This window comes from Pituophis catenifer, unplaced genomic scaffold (assembly GCF_029215685.1).
Source record: "Pituophis catenifer annectens isolate HBS135680 unplaced genomic scaffold, rPitCat1.0.hap2 SCAF_3, whole genome shotgun sequence".
Classification (NCBI taxonomy): Eukaryota; Metazoa; Chordata; class Lepidosauria; order Squamata; family Colubridae; genus Pituophis; species Pituophis catenifer.
In genome coordinates this window covers 215,355,591-215,370,872 of record NW_027256883.1, presented here as the reverse complement: position 1 = coordinate 215,370,872, position 15,282 = coordinate 215,355,591, and the positions used below count along the sequence as shown (strand labels likewise).

At 50.9% G+C, this 15,282-nt stretch overlaps 1 protein-coding gene across 1 annotated transcript in view; it reads left to right on the top strand.

Moving 5' to 3' along the window:
- Positions 1–7,380, top strand: part of VSTM2L (V-set and transmembrane domain containing 2 like) — a 65,963-nt gene extending 58,583 nt beyond the window's left edge. The window contains exon 4 of the mRNA XM_070939378.1: positions 7,057–7,380. Within this exon, the coding sequence (XP_070795479.1) occupies positions 7,057–7,380 (324 nt within the window). The remainder of the gene's footprint in view (positions 1–7,056) is intronic.
- The last annotated feature ends 7,902 nt before the right edge of the window (positions 7,381–15,282 follow it).

Genomic DNA, 15,282 nt, shown 5'->3' with positions numbered 1-15,282 from the left:
CTTTGGGCCTAGTTGGCCTCCTTGCACTTACCTGGGAGCCAAAATGGGGCGCGTGGAGACTCCTGGAAGGGGTGGGGAGGGGAGGGGCCAGCCAGGAATTTAACGACCGATTTGCTTGAACCGGCTGAATCCCACTGCTGAAGCAAACCCACTTGGGGAGCCTGCATTTCCTGCTTCTGAAGCCAGAACCAGTTTCCAGAAGAGAGAGAGAGAGAGAGAGAGAGCGCTGCCTCTCCAGATTGGGGGAAGGACCCCCGTGGGATGAGCGGGGCGCATCCATGCGTGGGAAAGCCACCTGCAGCCTCAGCCATTTCTCCCCTCCGAGGGGTTCGTGCGCTGATGATTCAGAAATGGGGCTGCACCCAAGAGAGTCCCTGCCAGGGTCGTCTTGGGGAGAGGAGCCCGTAAATCCTGGCCAAGAGCGAAATTAACTTTTGTGCCGACTTCCTTGGGAAAGACTCGGGGGTCCCGTAAAGAACATTTTTGAGCCTTCCATGACTGAAATGGAGCTCTGGAATTGTCAGGCTGTAAAAAGAATCAGCGAGCAGATTTGCGGCCAAAGGCCAGCTGGGAACTGATCAGTCCAACTTCCCAGGATGCCCCTATGGCTGAAAGGACTCCATCCGAGTAATCCAGCTACTCTTGGGGCAAATGGCAGCTTGGGGAAGAGGGGGGGGGGGCAGCATAGAATATAGAACAATAGGATTGGAAGAAACCCCAGAGGTCTTCTAGTCCAACTCCCTCCCTATGGCAGGAGATTGTATATTCTAGACCAAGGATCTCCAGCCTTGGCAACTTTAAGCCTGGAGGACTTCAACTCCCAGAATTCCCCAGCCAGGTGGCTGGGGAATTCTGGGAGTTGAAGGCTTAAAGTTGCCAAGGTTGGAGACCCCTGATCTAGACTTCCTTTGGGCTTCACGGGATGAATACACAATTACACATGATCCTAGAAGAGTAACAGAATAACAAAACAGAATAATAGCGTTGGAAGGAACCCCAGAGATCTTCTAGTCCAACCCCTTGCTCAAATGGTTGTCCAATCTCTTCTTAAAAACCTCCAGTGATGGAGCGCCCACAACTTCTGGAGGCAAGGAGTTCCACTGGTTAATTGTTCTCACTGTTGGGACGTTTCTCCTTAGTTCCAGGTTGCTTCTCTCCTTGGTGAGTTTCCATCTGTTGCTTCTTGTCCTGCCTTCTGGTGCTTTGGAGAATAGGTTGACCCCCTCTACCTTGTGGCAGCCTCTTAAATATTGGAAGACTGCTCTCATGTCACCCCTAGTCCTTCTTTACATTAATATACTCAATTCTTGCAACCGTTATTCGTGTGTTTTAGCCTTCAGTCCCCTAATCATCTTAGTTGCTCTTCTCTGCACTCTTTCTAGAGTCTCCACATCTTTTTTACATCGTGGCGACCATAATTGGATGTAGGATTCCAGGTGTGTTAACAAAGCCTTGTAAAGCAGTATTAACACTTCACGTGATTTTAGTTCTATTCCTCTGTTAATGCAGCCTAGAACTGCATTGGCTTTTTTGGCAGCTGTACTACACGGCTGGCTCATATTTAAATGATCGTCCACTAGGTTGGACGCCAAGATCAGGGGTGAAATGCTCCCAGTTCAGACCGGATCGCCTGATCCAGTAGCGATGGAGGCACGTGGTTCGGAGAACCGGTAGCAAAAATCCCTGCCCCCCCCCCATGCCCAGCTGAGCCGTGCAATCATCAGAGGCTTTTTTAAAAAAAAATTTAAAAGCATTTTTTCTACAACCTCTTCTGCCGAAAAAATGCTTTTAAAGATTAAAAAAAAAAAAATCCTCTGATGATCGTGCGGCTCAGCTGGGATCATCAGTGATTTTAAAAGCTTTTTAAAATGCTTTTAAAAGCCTCTGACGATCCCAGCTGAGTTGCCTGATCGGCAGAGGATTTTTTTCTTTTAAAAGCCTCTGACGATCAGGCAACTCATCTGGGATCGTCAGAGGCTTTTGAAAGCATTTTTTTACAACCTCTTCGCCGAAAGTTTTTTAACTTTTAAAAGTTAAAAAAAAATAAAATTAGCCATGCCCACCCAGTCACATTACCCCCCACCAAGCCACGCCCACAGAACCGGTAGTAGCAAATGTTGGATTTCACCACTGGCCAAGATCCTTCTCGAAGTTACTACTGTTGAGCCAGGTACCACCTACACCAGTGATGGCGAACTTTTTAGACACAGAGTGCCCAAACCGGAAGGCATGCACATGCCAGAGCACCGGAAACCCACGGCCAGCTGGCTGAGCTGGGGCAATGGTGCGTGTGCCCACAGAGAGGGCTCTACGTGCCACCGGTTCGCCATCACGGACCTACACTATACCTGTGCATTTGATTTTTCCTGCCTAAGTGTAACACCTTCTCACCATTGAATTTCATTTTGTTAGTTAGGGTCCAGTATTTGTCAAAGTCCTTCTGGATCTTGAGCCATTCTGCTAAACTTGGTAGAGCCTTGGTAGTACAGTGGTCTAAAGCACCCTGTTATTAACATTCAGCTGCCTGCAATTACTGCAGGTTCGAATCTCTCCAAGGCTCAAGGTTGACTCAGCCTTCCATCCTTTCTAAGATAGGTAAAATGAGGACCCGGATTGTGGGGGCAATAAGTTGACTTTGTATAAATATACAAAAGTATGAAGGCTATTGCTTAACACATTGTAAGCTGCCCTGAGTCTCCGGAGAAGGGCGGCATATAAATCAAATTAAAAAAAAAACCAATTTAGCATTGCAGCCTAGGCCACAATTAGATGTAAGGACTTCAGCTCCCAGAATTCCCCAGCCAGCCACAATCTGCCCCAGTTTGGGGAAGTCCAAGACTTCAACAGAGCTATTGGTTTTAGAGAACAGATTGGGGGGGGGGAGTTGGGAACAGAGCCCTTAAGAGGGGGGCTCAGCCACTCCCAAAGTCTCTTCTGGCTCCCCAGAAATTCTCCAGAGCCTCTTTTCTGAGCCTCTTCCATCCGGCCTTCCTCTTCCTCCCTCGTCCTTTGTAGGAAGGGGAGCTTTTGCCCGTGACCTTGGCCCACTCTTTAAACAAGGGAAGATTTCAGCCTACAGAAAGGCGGTGGGGACCCTTCCCACACGGCTGCGATTATGGGGAAGAGAGGCAGTGGCTTCAGGGCGGGTAATAAACTTGATTTATGGACCTGGCCCCAGAACAGCATCTGCAGCGAGTGAGCAAGTCTTAAATTTCATTAGGTGATAAATTCCAACAGCAAAACCATTTGCTAGGAAAGCTAATTAGCTTGTGTGAGCCGCAGACATGGACTTCAGTGCCCTGCCTGCGGGAGACCCCCTCCCAGATCTCCTTGATGGATAGGAACTGGGGGGGGGCTGGCAAGTGGGCCAAGGGGAGAGCCAGGGGAGGGGGCAAAGGCTGGTTGCGGAGGGGGGCAGAGGGCTGTCTCTGGCTTTCTCTGTCCTTTTCTCCAATTTGGTGAGGTTTGTTCTCTGGACCTCTGGAAGTTGTGGGTGCTCCATCATTGGAGGTTTTTAAGAAGAGACTGGACAACCATTTGTTCAAAACGGGATAGGCTCTCCTGGTCTTTTAAAACCATTTTTTCTACAATCTTTTCAGCGAAGAAGTTGTAAAAAAATGCTTTCAAAAGGCTCTGACGATCCCAGCTAAATTGCCTGATCGGCAGAGGCTTTTTTTCTTTTCAACGCCTCTGACGATCCAAGCTGAGTTTTATTTATTTATTCATTTATTTCAATTTGTATACCGCCCTTCTCCTAGTGGACTCAGGGCCGTGAACAGCCAGAACTAAAAAACATGCAGATACAAAATTTAAAATTGTTAAAAGAATTATATGACTGGCCCAATTTAAAACAATTCAATTAAAACCCCATGACAATTTAAAACTAAAAACTAAAAAGACTAAAAAAGGGGGAGGGGGTTCACGCCAGCCCTGCTTGATGGAAAAGAAAAGTTTTCAGGGCACGGCGAAAGACCCGGAGATCTGATATCCTTCGTATCTCTGGGGGCAAATCGTTCCAGAGGGCAGGAGCTGCCACAGAGAAGGCCCTCCCCCTGGGGGTCGCCAACGACATTGCCTGGCTGACGGCACCCTGAGGAGTCCCTCTCTGTGGGCGCGTACTGGTCGGTGGGAGGCTATCGGCGGCAGAAGGCGGTCCCGCAAGTACCCAGGTCCTATGCCATGGAGCGCTTTAAAGGTGGTAACCAACACCTTGAAGCACACCCGGAAGACAACTGGAAGCCAATGCAGCTCACGCAGGAGAGGTGTCACATGGGAGAGACCCCTCGTTCCCATAATCCCCCGCGCGGCCGCATTCTGCACCAGTTGGAGCCTCCGGGTGCTCCTCAAGGGGAGCCCCATGTAGAGACCATTGCAGTAGTCCAGGCGGGAAGTGACGAGCGCCTGAGTGACTGTGCGTAGGGCGTCCCGTCCAGAAAGGGACGCAACTGGCGTATCAGGCGAACCTGATAAAAAGTCCCCCTGGCCACGGCCATCATATACTCTTCTAAAGACAGCCGTGAATCCAGGAGGACGCCCAAGTTGCGAGCCCTGTCCGTGGGGGCCAGTGATTCGCCCCCAATAGCCAGCGATGGCACCAGCTGGCTATATCGGGACGCCGGAAGCCACAGCCACTCGGTCTTGGATTGGTTGAGCCTGAGCCTGTTCCTCCCCATCCAGATCCGCACGGCCTCCAGGCACCGGGACATCACTTCAAGGGCATCGTTGGGGTGGCCTGGGGTGGAAATGTACAGCTGAGTATCATCAGCGTACTGATGGTACTTCACCCCGAAGCCACGGATGATCTCACCCAGCGGCTTCACATAAATGTTGAACAGAAGGGGCGAGAGGACCGACCCCTGAGGCACCCCACAAACAAGGCGCCTCGGGGTCGACCTCTGCCCCCCTGCCAACACCGACTGCGACCGGTCGGAGAGATAGGAGGAGAACCACTGCAAGACGGTGCCCCCCACTCCCAACCCCTCCAACCGGCGCAGCAGGATACCATAGTCGATGGTATCAAAAGCCGCTGAGAGATCTAACAGGACCAGGATAGAGGAACAACCCCTATCCCGAGCCCTCCAGAGATCATCCACCAACGCGACCAATGCCGTTTCCGTGCTGTGCCCAGACTTGAAGCCGGACTGGAGCGGATCCAGATAGACAGCTTCATCCAGGTACCCAGGAAGCTGTCGCGCCACCACACTCTCAACAACCTTCGCCACGAAGGGAAGGTTGGAGACTGGACGGTAGTTAGCCAAAACAGCCGGATCCAGAGGGCTTGTTGAGGAGGGGCCTCACCACCGCCTCTTTCAAGGCAGGTGGCAAGACACCCTCACTCAAGGAAGCATTGATAACACCCTGGAGCCAGCCTCGCGTAACCTCCCGGGAGGCCAGCACCAACCAGGAGGGACACGGGTCCAATAAACATGTGGTCGCGTTCAGCCGCCCGAGTATCCTGTCCACGTCCTCAGGAGCAACAGGATCGAAGTCCTCCCAAATGACAGTCTCAAGACCGGCACCCATCATCCCGTCTGTATCATCCCATCTGTATCATCCCGTCTGTAGCTCTGCTGGCTGGGGGATTCTGGGAGTTGAAGTCCACCCATCTTCAAGCTTCCAAGGTTGAGAAACACTGTTCTACGTTCTCTGTGCTAAGCTGACCGCCGTCATTCCAAAGTTGGGATACATTGCACAGAAAATCAAACTTTCTCACATGATGGTGGCTGGGCTGTTAGTTCATGGCAGCCAGGAGTGTCCTCAGGCTGCGGTCAAAACAATCCATATGACAGTACCTTGGCTTTTTTGAGGTGCTTGTGTGTCTTGCAAACACCTCTGATTTGGAAGCTTAAAGAGGTAAACATCGCTCCCATCGCCCCCAGCATCTCTGCCAAGAAGCTGTCAGCTATACACCAAAAGTGGACATCTGTGCCTTTTTCCTCTGCTCTGACCCCCTGCCCACCCCCACCCCCCCAAATGTTCCTGGAATGTACAGAGCTGGTGGGGTTGTCGTTTTGTGCAACGATGCCAGTTCTGTGCATATTGGCAGGAATTTTGTGCGTGACGGTAGATTGCAAGCATGCCTGGGAGGACTAAGAAATGTGCACATGATATGTGCATTTCCCTGCCTAAGGAAGGATAAAGGGGGGCTTAAAACAGTAAATTCTGCCTCCCCGCCCCCCATGCGTGTGCCAGGCTTCCTTCAGAGGTGTGTGTGTGTTTGTGTAGGGGCCTCCATAAATACGGGGATCCATAAATATCACTTTGCAAAAGAGAAAAAAAAGAAGGTGACACAATTCTCGGCAAAGTCACAAATGCGTCAAGTGAGACATGGGGTTCCCTTCCTTTGGATTGCCTTCGAAGCTGAATGCAAAAGAACATGGAATTTTCCTTCCTCCCCCCCCTTTTTTTTTTTTCCTTTTCTTTGCTTGGCAGCTGCCAAGTGACTTTGCAAACAGCCAACAGTCCAGGGTGCCTGCGACAAGCTGGATTGCTGTGTCTTAACTCTTCCTATTTTCCCCTAGTACAACAACGACCCTGTAAGGTGGGCTGGGCTGGGAGAGGGGGAGTGGCCCAAAGTCACCCAGCCGGCCTGGCATCTTAACCACTGGATCAAACAGGCTTTTCTTGGGATCATAGAATAGGGATGGAAGGGATCTTGGAGGACATCTATCCCAGCCTGCCCAGGGAGGCCTCCCGCCCCCTCTCACACATACAGAACCCGACCCGTCTTCTGCTCTGCTTTCTCTGCCCATAGGTGGGCAGCTTCATCTCCCAATTTCCTGCCTAAGCTAGGGCTGTGGGCACCCAAGTGGTCATCCAAACGGCATTATTGTTGTTGTTATTGTTGTTGTTATTTTCTATTTCTTTGCCGCATATGTCCCTGCGAGGCAGCATCCAAGCGCAGCGAGCCCGAGGGAGGGGTTGGGGTGGGGATGGGGGAACCTCTGCCTTAAGATCATATAGCCCGCGGTGGAGGGGACCTGGGAGGTCATCTATCCCAACCCCCGTCCCTGGCACCCACCCTCGACCCTTCTGCTCTGCTCTCTGTGCCCGCAGGTGGTGAAGGTGGCGGGCAGCAACATCTCGCACAAGCTGCGCCTCTCGCGGGTCAAGCCGGCCGACGAAGGGACCTACGAGTGCCGCGTGATCGACTTCAGCGACCGGCAGGCGCGGCACCACAAAGCCAAGGCGTACCTGCGGGTGGAAGCCGAGGACAGCGCCCCCCCGGCCGGCGGCCGCCCCCTGCAAGACACGCAGCTGCTGCTCCTGGCCGCCGGGCAGACCCCCGAGCGCGGCCCCCGCCCGCCCCACCCGCCCCGCCTGGCCAAGGAGCTGAAGAAGCGCTCGCTGGACGAAGAAGCCCCCGCCTGCGCCCGCTAGGGACCCCCGCCCACCCCCGGAGCCCGGACCGGACCGCCGGAGCCGCGCGGAGGAGCCGCGCCCCGCAGGGAGAGGGTCTCCATCGCCGCGCCCCCTTCCCCGCCCGGCTCTCCTGGACCTCCTAGACCCCGCTCCGGCAACCACGAACTTGCTGCGGAGGATCGCTCGCAACTGAACTGGCGCAACTGCGCGCCCCTCGCCTGTAAATAAGCCCCGAGGCTCCCCGCCTACATCCCCGAGCTCGGTGGGCGCGGGTTGGGGGCGTCCCGCCGGAGCCAAGCAGGAAGCCAAGAGACGGCGGGGGAATTGGGGGAGGGGGAGGTCTGTGGGCTGGGAAGGCGCCCCCCGGATCCCCCCGGCCCAGTTCCTCTTCTGCGGGACGGGGGCTTCATCCCGGCTGCATTCACACAACATGCTGGTTAGTGTTCGGCTTCCTTAGAATTTCCGTCGCTCTGTGTCTTGTGCGCACCTGCCCCGTGGGGACCCCTGGATGGTCCGCTATATTTCTCGTCCCACTGCGGGGAGGGTTAGCATGTTGTGTGAGCTCAGCCCTATAGCCTTGGAGTTTCATAATTGCTTGTGCTTTTTTTTTTTTTAATTTTTAAAAAAGGAATATTTATGCTTCTTCCCATCTTATTATTATGATTAGTATTAATATACATGTGACGTGTTTCTATTCCAAAAGAGAGAGAGAGAGAGAGAGAAATAAATAAACTTAGGCGGCACCCGGTCCCTGGAGAAGGGATGTTGGGGGGGGGGACACAAAAAAAGGGAGGGGCGGGGACCGTTTTTTTCTTTCGGGGATGGGGCCAAATTTTCAGGACTGCTTTGTATTCCGAGGGTTTATTTTATTCGTTTTTACAAAAAACAAAAAATCACCGGGAGATGCCATTTCAGAAGCTCAGATTTGGGGTTCGCTTCTATTTGGGGGTGGGGTCCCCGGCATGGCTGCAAAGGGCAAAGCCTTGGGAACGCCTCCCCCCTCCCTTAGAAAGGATGCGATTTGAGGACCTCTGCCCTTCTCGCACGTATTTCTTTGGGTGGGAAAGACGATTGAGGGGTGCAGTGGATTCCCTCCCCACTCCCCGCTTTAAGGAAGTCCTTGTTTTGCTTGGGGTCCTTTTGCCTGGCTTTATAGGGGGGCTCTTTCTGGCAACTGGGGAGGGGGGGCCCTGACCCCTGAACAGACAATCATGGTTGGTTTGATTCTATCAGCCAAGATTGGGAAACTCTGATTTAATGGCGGTTGTTTCCTGAAGCAAGTACACTTGGATCCAACTTTTTATGATGCAGATAGGAGAGCACCCCCACAGGCCAGGAGTTCCACCCAAGTGACCGCCCCAAGGGAGCCCCCCAAAATGCTGCACTGGCTGTTAAGCATGGAAGCTGGCAGGGGTGGGGTGGGGGGAGAAGGGGGCGTCGGGCAGGCTACGAAGCACCCTGGCACCGTGTGAAGTAGTTTGTGACCAGCTGAAATGAATAAAAGATATTTTAAGCGGAGATTGCTTTGTGGTCTCCTTTTCTCCTGTAACCTCCAAGCCCCTGCTGCTGTCCCTTTGGGAGCCCTGCAAAATCATAATGTCAGAGGCAGGGCAGCACTCTGGACATGGCCAGGGACCATTGTTTCTTTGGGGGTCATGTGATCGCCTTTCGTGACCTTCCCAGCTGACTACCGACAAGCCAAGGCCATGCAGGAACCCAGATTTCCTTAACAGCCAGGGCAAAAAAAGAGATCATAAAATCTGGCCCAGCTCTCTGAACAGTTGCCTTGCTTAGCAACAGAAAATTCTGGTCTCAGATGTGTAAGGTGAGGACTCAACATGTAACAGCCGTGTGCAGTGGCAGCCAAAAAAGCCAATGCAATCCTAAATCGCATTAACAGAGGGATACAATCAAGATCACGGGAGGTACAAATACCACTCTATAAAGCCTTAGTAAGGACACACCTAGAGTACTGAATCCAGTTTTACTCACCGCACTATAAAAAAGATGCTGAGACTCTAGAAAAAGTGCAGAGAAGAGCAACCAGGATGATGAGGGGACTGGAGGCTAAAACATATGAAGAACGGTTGCAGGAACTGGGCAGGGCTAGTCTAGGGAAGAAAAGGACCACGGGAGACAGGAGAGCAGTCTTCCAATATTTGAGGGGCTGCCACAGAGAGGAGGGGGTCAAGCTATTTCCCAAAGGCACCTGAAGGCCAGACAAGGAACAACGGATGGAAACTGAACAAGGAGAGATTCAACCTAGAAATAAGGAGACATTTTCTGACAGAGAGAACATTCCACCAATGGAACAGAAGTTGCCTTCGGAAGTTGTGGGAGCTTCATCACTGGAGGCTTTCAAGAAGAGACTGGACGGCCATCTGTCAGCAATAGTGTAAGGTCTCCTGCTTGGGCAGGGGGGGGGTTGGACTAGATGACCTACAAGGTCCCTTCCAACTCTGTTAATCTAATTTAAACTCACACCCCCTCACATCAGGGGAATGCACAAGACTGCATCAGGTTTCCAGCCTTCTAAGTCAAATGTTTTTCAAACTTGAAGAGAGTTTGAAGAGTGACGGACTTCAACTCCCAGAATTCCTTTGCTGGCTAGGGAATTCTGGGAGTTGAAGTCCACCCCACTTCAAGTGGCCAAGACTGAGAAATGCTGATAGGGGGAAATTTCATTTTTTAACATCCTAACAGGAGGTAGAACAGAGATGCATAGCCAAGGTGGAACTTTTCCAGTAAATTCTTCAGCTGTGGCTCCCATCATCCCCAGCCAGACCTCGTGGGACTTGCACAGCGTAGAGCTCTCTGTCCTGGGTTGTTTAAAAAAAAAAGAAGAAGGGTATATTCTTATTTAAACCAATAGATCTTCAATTGAATACACAGAATTCAAGGATAATAGGGGCAAGGCTAATCTCTCTGCTTTCAGGATAGGCAAGAATTTTCTGCACTCAACCATCACAAGTGAAACATTGGTGAAAACCCAGAATACTTTCGCTTATAGTGGAAGAAACCACTGAGAGAATGTAAAAAGAAGATGACTGGTCTTGATTACAGTTTGTTCTCCGGTCATCAGTTTTGTATTCCCCCCCCCAAAGATAGCCATGCTATATCTCTGCAATGCCCGATGGAAGCAAAACTCCCATTTTCATTCTGAAAAAAATGTTTAAAGTTTGAAGTATTTGCAGAAAGTGAAGAAAATTCAGATTCTCCTCTGAATGTTAGTCCATTTCGCTGGATCTTTGAGCATCGTGGCCACATTCAGTCCTTCAGGCCCCAAAAGCAGCACCTACTGGTAAGTTTAAAGGCCAAAGTAGCACAACCTGTGTGGTGACACCACATAAACAACAAATCTTGGGTGTTCCTGCACTTCAAATGATGTCATCATTGGCATCCTTCAGTCTCAAGAGACTATGGGATCGTGCTCTGGAAAGAGGTCCTAAAACAGCATCTAGTGTCAAATTTAATCTGGTGGCCTGGTGGCTCAGCAGACTGATAGTATTGTGATTAACACCAGCTGTCTGCAATTACTGTAAGTTCGAATCCCGCCAGGCTCAAGGTTGACTCAGCCTTCCATCCTTCCAAGGTAGATAAAATGAGGACCCGGATTGTGGGGGCAATAAGCTGACTTTGTATAAAATATACAAAAGGATGAAGGCTATTGCTTAACGCATTGTAAGCCACCCTGAGTCTCCGGAGAAGGGCGGCATATAAATCAAATTTTAAAAAAAATGATGTAGTTCCATGCCAAAGGAGAAGATAGCAGAGGGGAGGGGGGCACCGTGAGGGTCCTAATGGCATCCCGTGAAAATAATAACAATGCAAAACAATGTCTTTGTCTCACATGCACACACGGGCTCCTTTGGGTGCAGATCTGATGTTTTGGCCCCTGAAGGCTGAGACCCCTTTACATGCAGCTCCTGCACTCCTGGGGCATCTTTTATTAATTAATAAACATCCCCCTTTGTTTCCCATCACCCCCCCTCCCCACCTTCCAGGCGGTGGACAGAGATAAGCACCGTAAAACAAAAATCAATAGGCCAGCCAAACTAATAAAAATGGGAAAGAGAGGAACCAAACGCCCAACCTCCTGGATTAAACAAAAACAGAACAAAACAAAATCCATCGATATCCCTAAGCAAACATTAATTAAAAGCCTGCTTGGACACAAAATGGGATTTTTTTTGGGTGGGTGGGGGCTTTCTGGAAGATGGAGAAGGAGGGGTGAGAGCTAGAAAAATGCTGGGAATCTAGAATGGAATAGGAATAGGAAATAGAATAGGAAATAGAATAGAATAGAATAGAATAGAATAGAATAGAATAGAATAGAATAGAATAGAATAGAATAGAATAGAATAGAATAGAATAGAATAGAATAGAATAGTTGGAAGGGACCTTGGAGGTCTTCTAGTCCATCTCAGTGCATTTGGGTTAATTATGTCCCTTCCCCAGGCCAGGCACAGTTAGCTTGGATAAGATGGTTCCTTAAGTCCTAGAGACTCATGAAGAGAAGGACTGAGGGGGACATGATAGCACCTCCCAATATTTGAGGGGCTGCCACAGAGAAGAAGGTGGGGGGGGGCTTTCAACCTATTCTCCATAGCACCGGAAGGCAGGACAAAAATCAACGGGTGGAAGGAAGCTAATGAAGGAGAGAAACAACCTGGAATGACGGAGAAACTTCCTAACGGTGAGAACAATAAATCAGTGGAACTGCTTGCTACCAGAAGTCATGGCTGCTTCATCACTGGAGGTTAGACAGCCATTTAGCCAGAATGGCATAGGGTTTCCTGGTTGAGCGGAGGGTTGGACTAGAAGACCTCCATGGTCCCTTCCAACTCTGGTATTCTGCTACAGCTCACTTTGTGTCAAAGAGGAATTATTTCAAATTACCCACACATACCCATACACACGACAACAGAGTAGGGGTGGATTGTGTAAATGACCTCCGGGAAAGAGATGCCAAGGTTACAAGAAGAGAGGATGCAGAGAGCGGCTGTGTAAACGGGTGGAGAGAAAGACCCTCAGAAAGGACCCCCTCCCTAATTTCTCAGACTGCAGAAGGGAGAATGGGAGATTTGTACTTTCCGAATGACAAGGTTCTGTCAATGCAGCCTTACATAAAAGCAGAATTCGCTTCATGTTTCCTGCCTGGTTTACCTGGGAGGTTTGGCATCAATCTTGTAAGTCTAAAAATATACCGCTGTCACTTGTAACTGCTTGATCCATTAGGGTGGATCCCAGTCAGGTGCAAAAGACCAGAACCACAGGTGAAGTTCCAATTAAACTGATTTATTCCTCCTGCGTGCCTATGCACAAGAATCTAGGCTTAAGCTTAGCACTACTTTGGTGTTAGAGAGGGGTCAATGGAATTCAAAAAGGATTTAGAATAGAATAGAATGAATGAGTGGAAGGGACCTTGGAGGTCTTCTAGTCCAGCCCCCTGCTCAAGCAGGAGAACCTATACTATTTCAGACAAGTGAGTGTCCAGTCTCTTCTTGGAAGCCTCCAGGGATGGAGCTCCCACAACTTCTGAAGGCAACTTCTGTTCCACTGGCTAATTGTCCTCACCGCTAGGAAGTTTCTCCAGAATTCCAGGTTGCTTCTCTCTTTGATTAGTTTTCCAACCACAGTTTGCAGCTACGTATTGATTCTAGGCTGATTCCGCTCTTGACTCCGGCTCCAAGTTCGCCACTCCTTCTAAATTTTACCTTCCAGCCATTAAGCGACTGAGGAGGGCTCCTCCTTCTTCTCTTCTCTGGCTCTTTCCTAAGCAGCATCTCTTCCTCTTCCCCCAAGGCCATCCACACAGTCCTTTACACAGAGGTGGGCCAGGCCAGGCCAGGCCGGGCAGAGGTCCAAATCACCAGTGCCAGAGCTCACACTACACGCTTCCCCCGCGAACGCCACACAATCAACTGGAACCCAGATCTCATGGCAAAACGTTCTTCCAGTCATTTACTCAGACTTTGCCAAGTACAGGTAATCCTTGACTTACAACAGTTCATTTAGTGATGGCAGTGAAAAAAGGGACTTGACCATTTTTCGCATAAGTTGCAGCATCTGCCAGGGTCACGTGATAGAAGTTTGGATGTTGGCAGCTGATTATATTTATGACGGTTGCCCTGTCCCCGGGCTCCCCTTTTGTGACCTTCTGACAAGCAAAATCGATGGGGGGAAGCCAGATTCACTTAACGACCATGATACTAACTCAACAACGGCCGTGATTCACAACGGTTACAAGAAAGATTGTAAAATGGAGCAAAAGTCACTTAACAAATGTCCCACTTGGCAACAGAAATTTGGGGCTCAATTGTGGTCGCAAGTTGAGGAGTACCTGTAGTTTGCGTAACAGCCCTGCAGAAATTTGGTGCTGCTGAGCATTGGTGGCACAGTGGATAAAATGCAGTATTGCAGGTTAATTCTGCTGACTGCCGGCAGTTCGATCCCAACCGGCTCAAGGTCGACTCAGCCGTCCGTCCTTCCGAGGTGGGTAAAATGAGGACCCCGATTGTTGGGGGCAAGAGGCTGACTCTGTAAGCCGCTCAGAGAGGGCTGGAAAGGACTGTGAAGCGGTATCTGAGTGCTATTGCTATTTTCTCAACTCTGCGGTTTAGCCTAGCCGTTGGGAGCTTCTCCCGGTCTCTCCCAGGCATCGATCCATTCTGTGTCCGTGTCGCTGTCTGAAACCAGCCAGGCCAGACAGAATAATCGGAAGCCGGCAGATGCCCTGAAGCTGGGTGTCTACGAATCCTGCCCAACATCACAGCAGTGAGAGAATCCATTTCCACAGCAGCTAATCGCTCCAGGGGGAAAAAAGCTGCTTTTCTTGGCTAATGAGAACACAATTCACAGATCACCTGCTAAGCTACAATGGAATCTGGCTTAGCGGGTTCAGTGCCCGTCGCTACAGCCCTCAAATCACCGGCAGGTAATAAGAAGAACCGATACAGAAAAATCTGCTTTACTAAATCCACTCAGTGACTGGAGCTTGGATGGGCAGCTGGGAAAGGATCAGCTGGTGCCAAGAGCAATTTAGCCACCCTCCCCCCCATCACCTCTGGATTTTCTGTGCCCATTGAGCACGTTGGCATATTGCAGGAGGTGGTGAAGGGAGGGGGGACCCTGCCACCCAGGCCTGGCAGAGCAAATCCAGATGACTTGCTGGCCCCCAGCATGGAACTCTGCCAGAGGCTGATAGACAGAACCACTTGGGGAAGGGAGGGGGTCAGATGGGAATAGATGAAGAAGGGGAGGGAGGGATGTGGAGGGAAGGGAGGGGATGAGAAGGGAAAAGATGAAGGGAAGGGATGAGAAGAGAATAGATAGAGTGGAAGGGGGGAACAGATGAAGAGGGGAGGGAGGGGGAGGGAAGGGAATAGATAAAGGGAAGGGAATAGATGAAGAAGGGAAGGGAAGGGAATGGGAACTGAGGGGAGAAAAGAAAGAATGAAAGAGAAAGGAGGGAGGGAAGGTGATCACATCCACCCTAGGCCAAGGTTCTCCAGTGAAACCGATTTGGGGGAAGGGAAAGAAAGGGCCGGTTGACCCATGGAGCTCAGGCCCACCTGCGTTCTGGCTCCCCACCTTGGAAGGCTCTAAACGTGATGCCCCCCCCCCCCCCCGGAGAACAGGGGGGATCGAGCAGGAAGGCTGGCAGGCCAGGTAGGAGAGGAGGGGGCGTCTCGCCAGGCGCTGCATCTCCGCGGTGCTCCGAAGAGGCGCAGACAAATGCACAGAGCATCACATCTCTCCCCGCGCCGCCCCCCCCCCCAAGCCAGCGTACAACGGGATACAAGGTTAAATGGTGCAGAACCCTGTAAGTGGCCTGATTGTCTTGTCACAAATGAAATACGCACCACGGCAGCCGCTCCACGTTGGGGAGGGGAGGAGAGAGGAGGGGAGGGCCTGCTC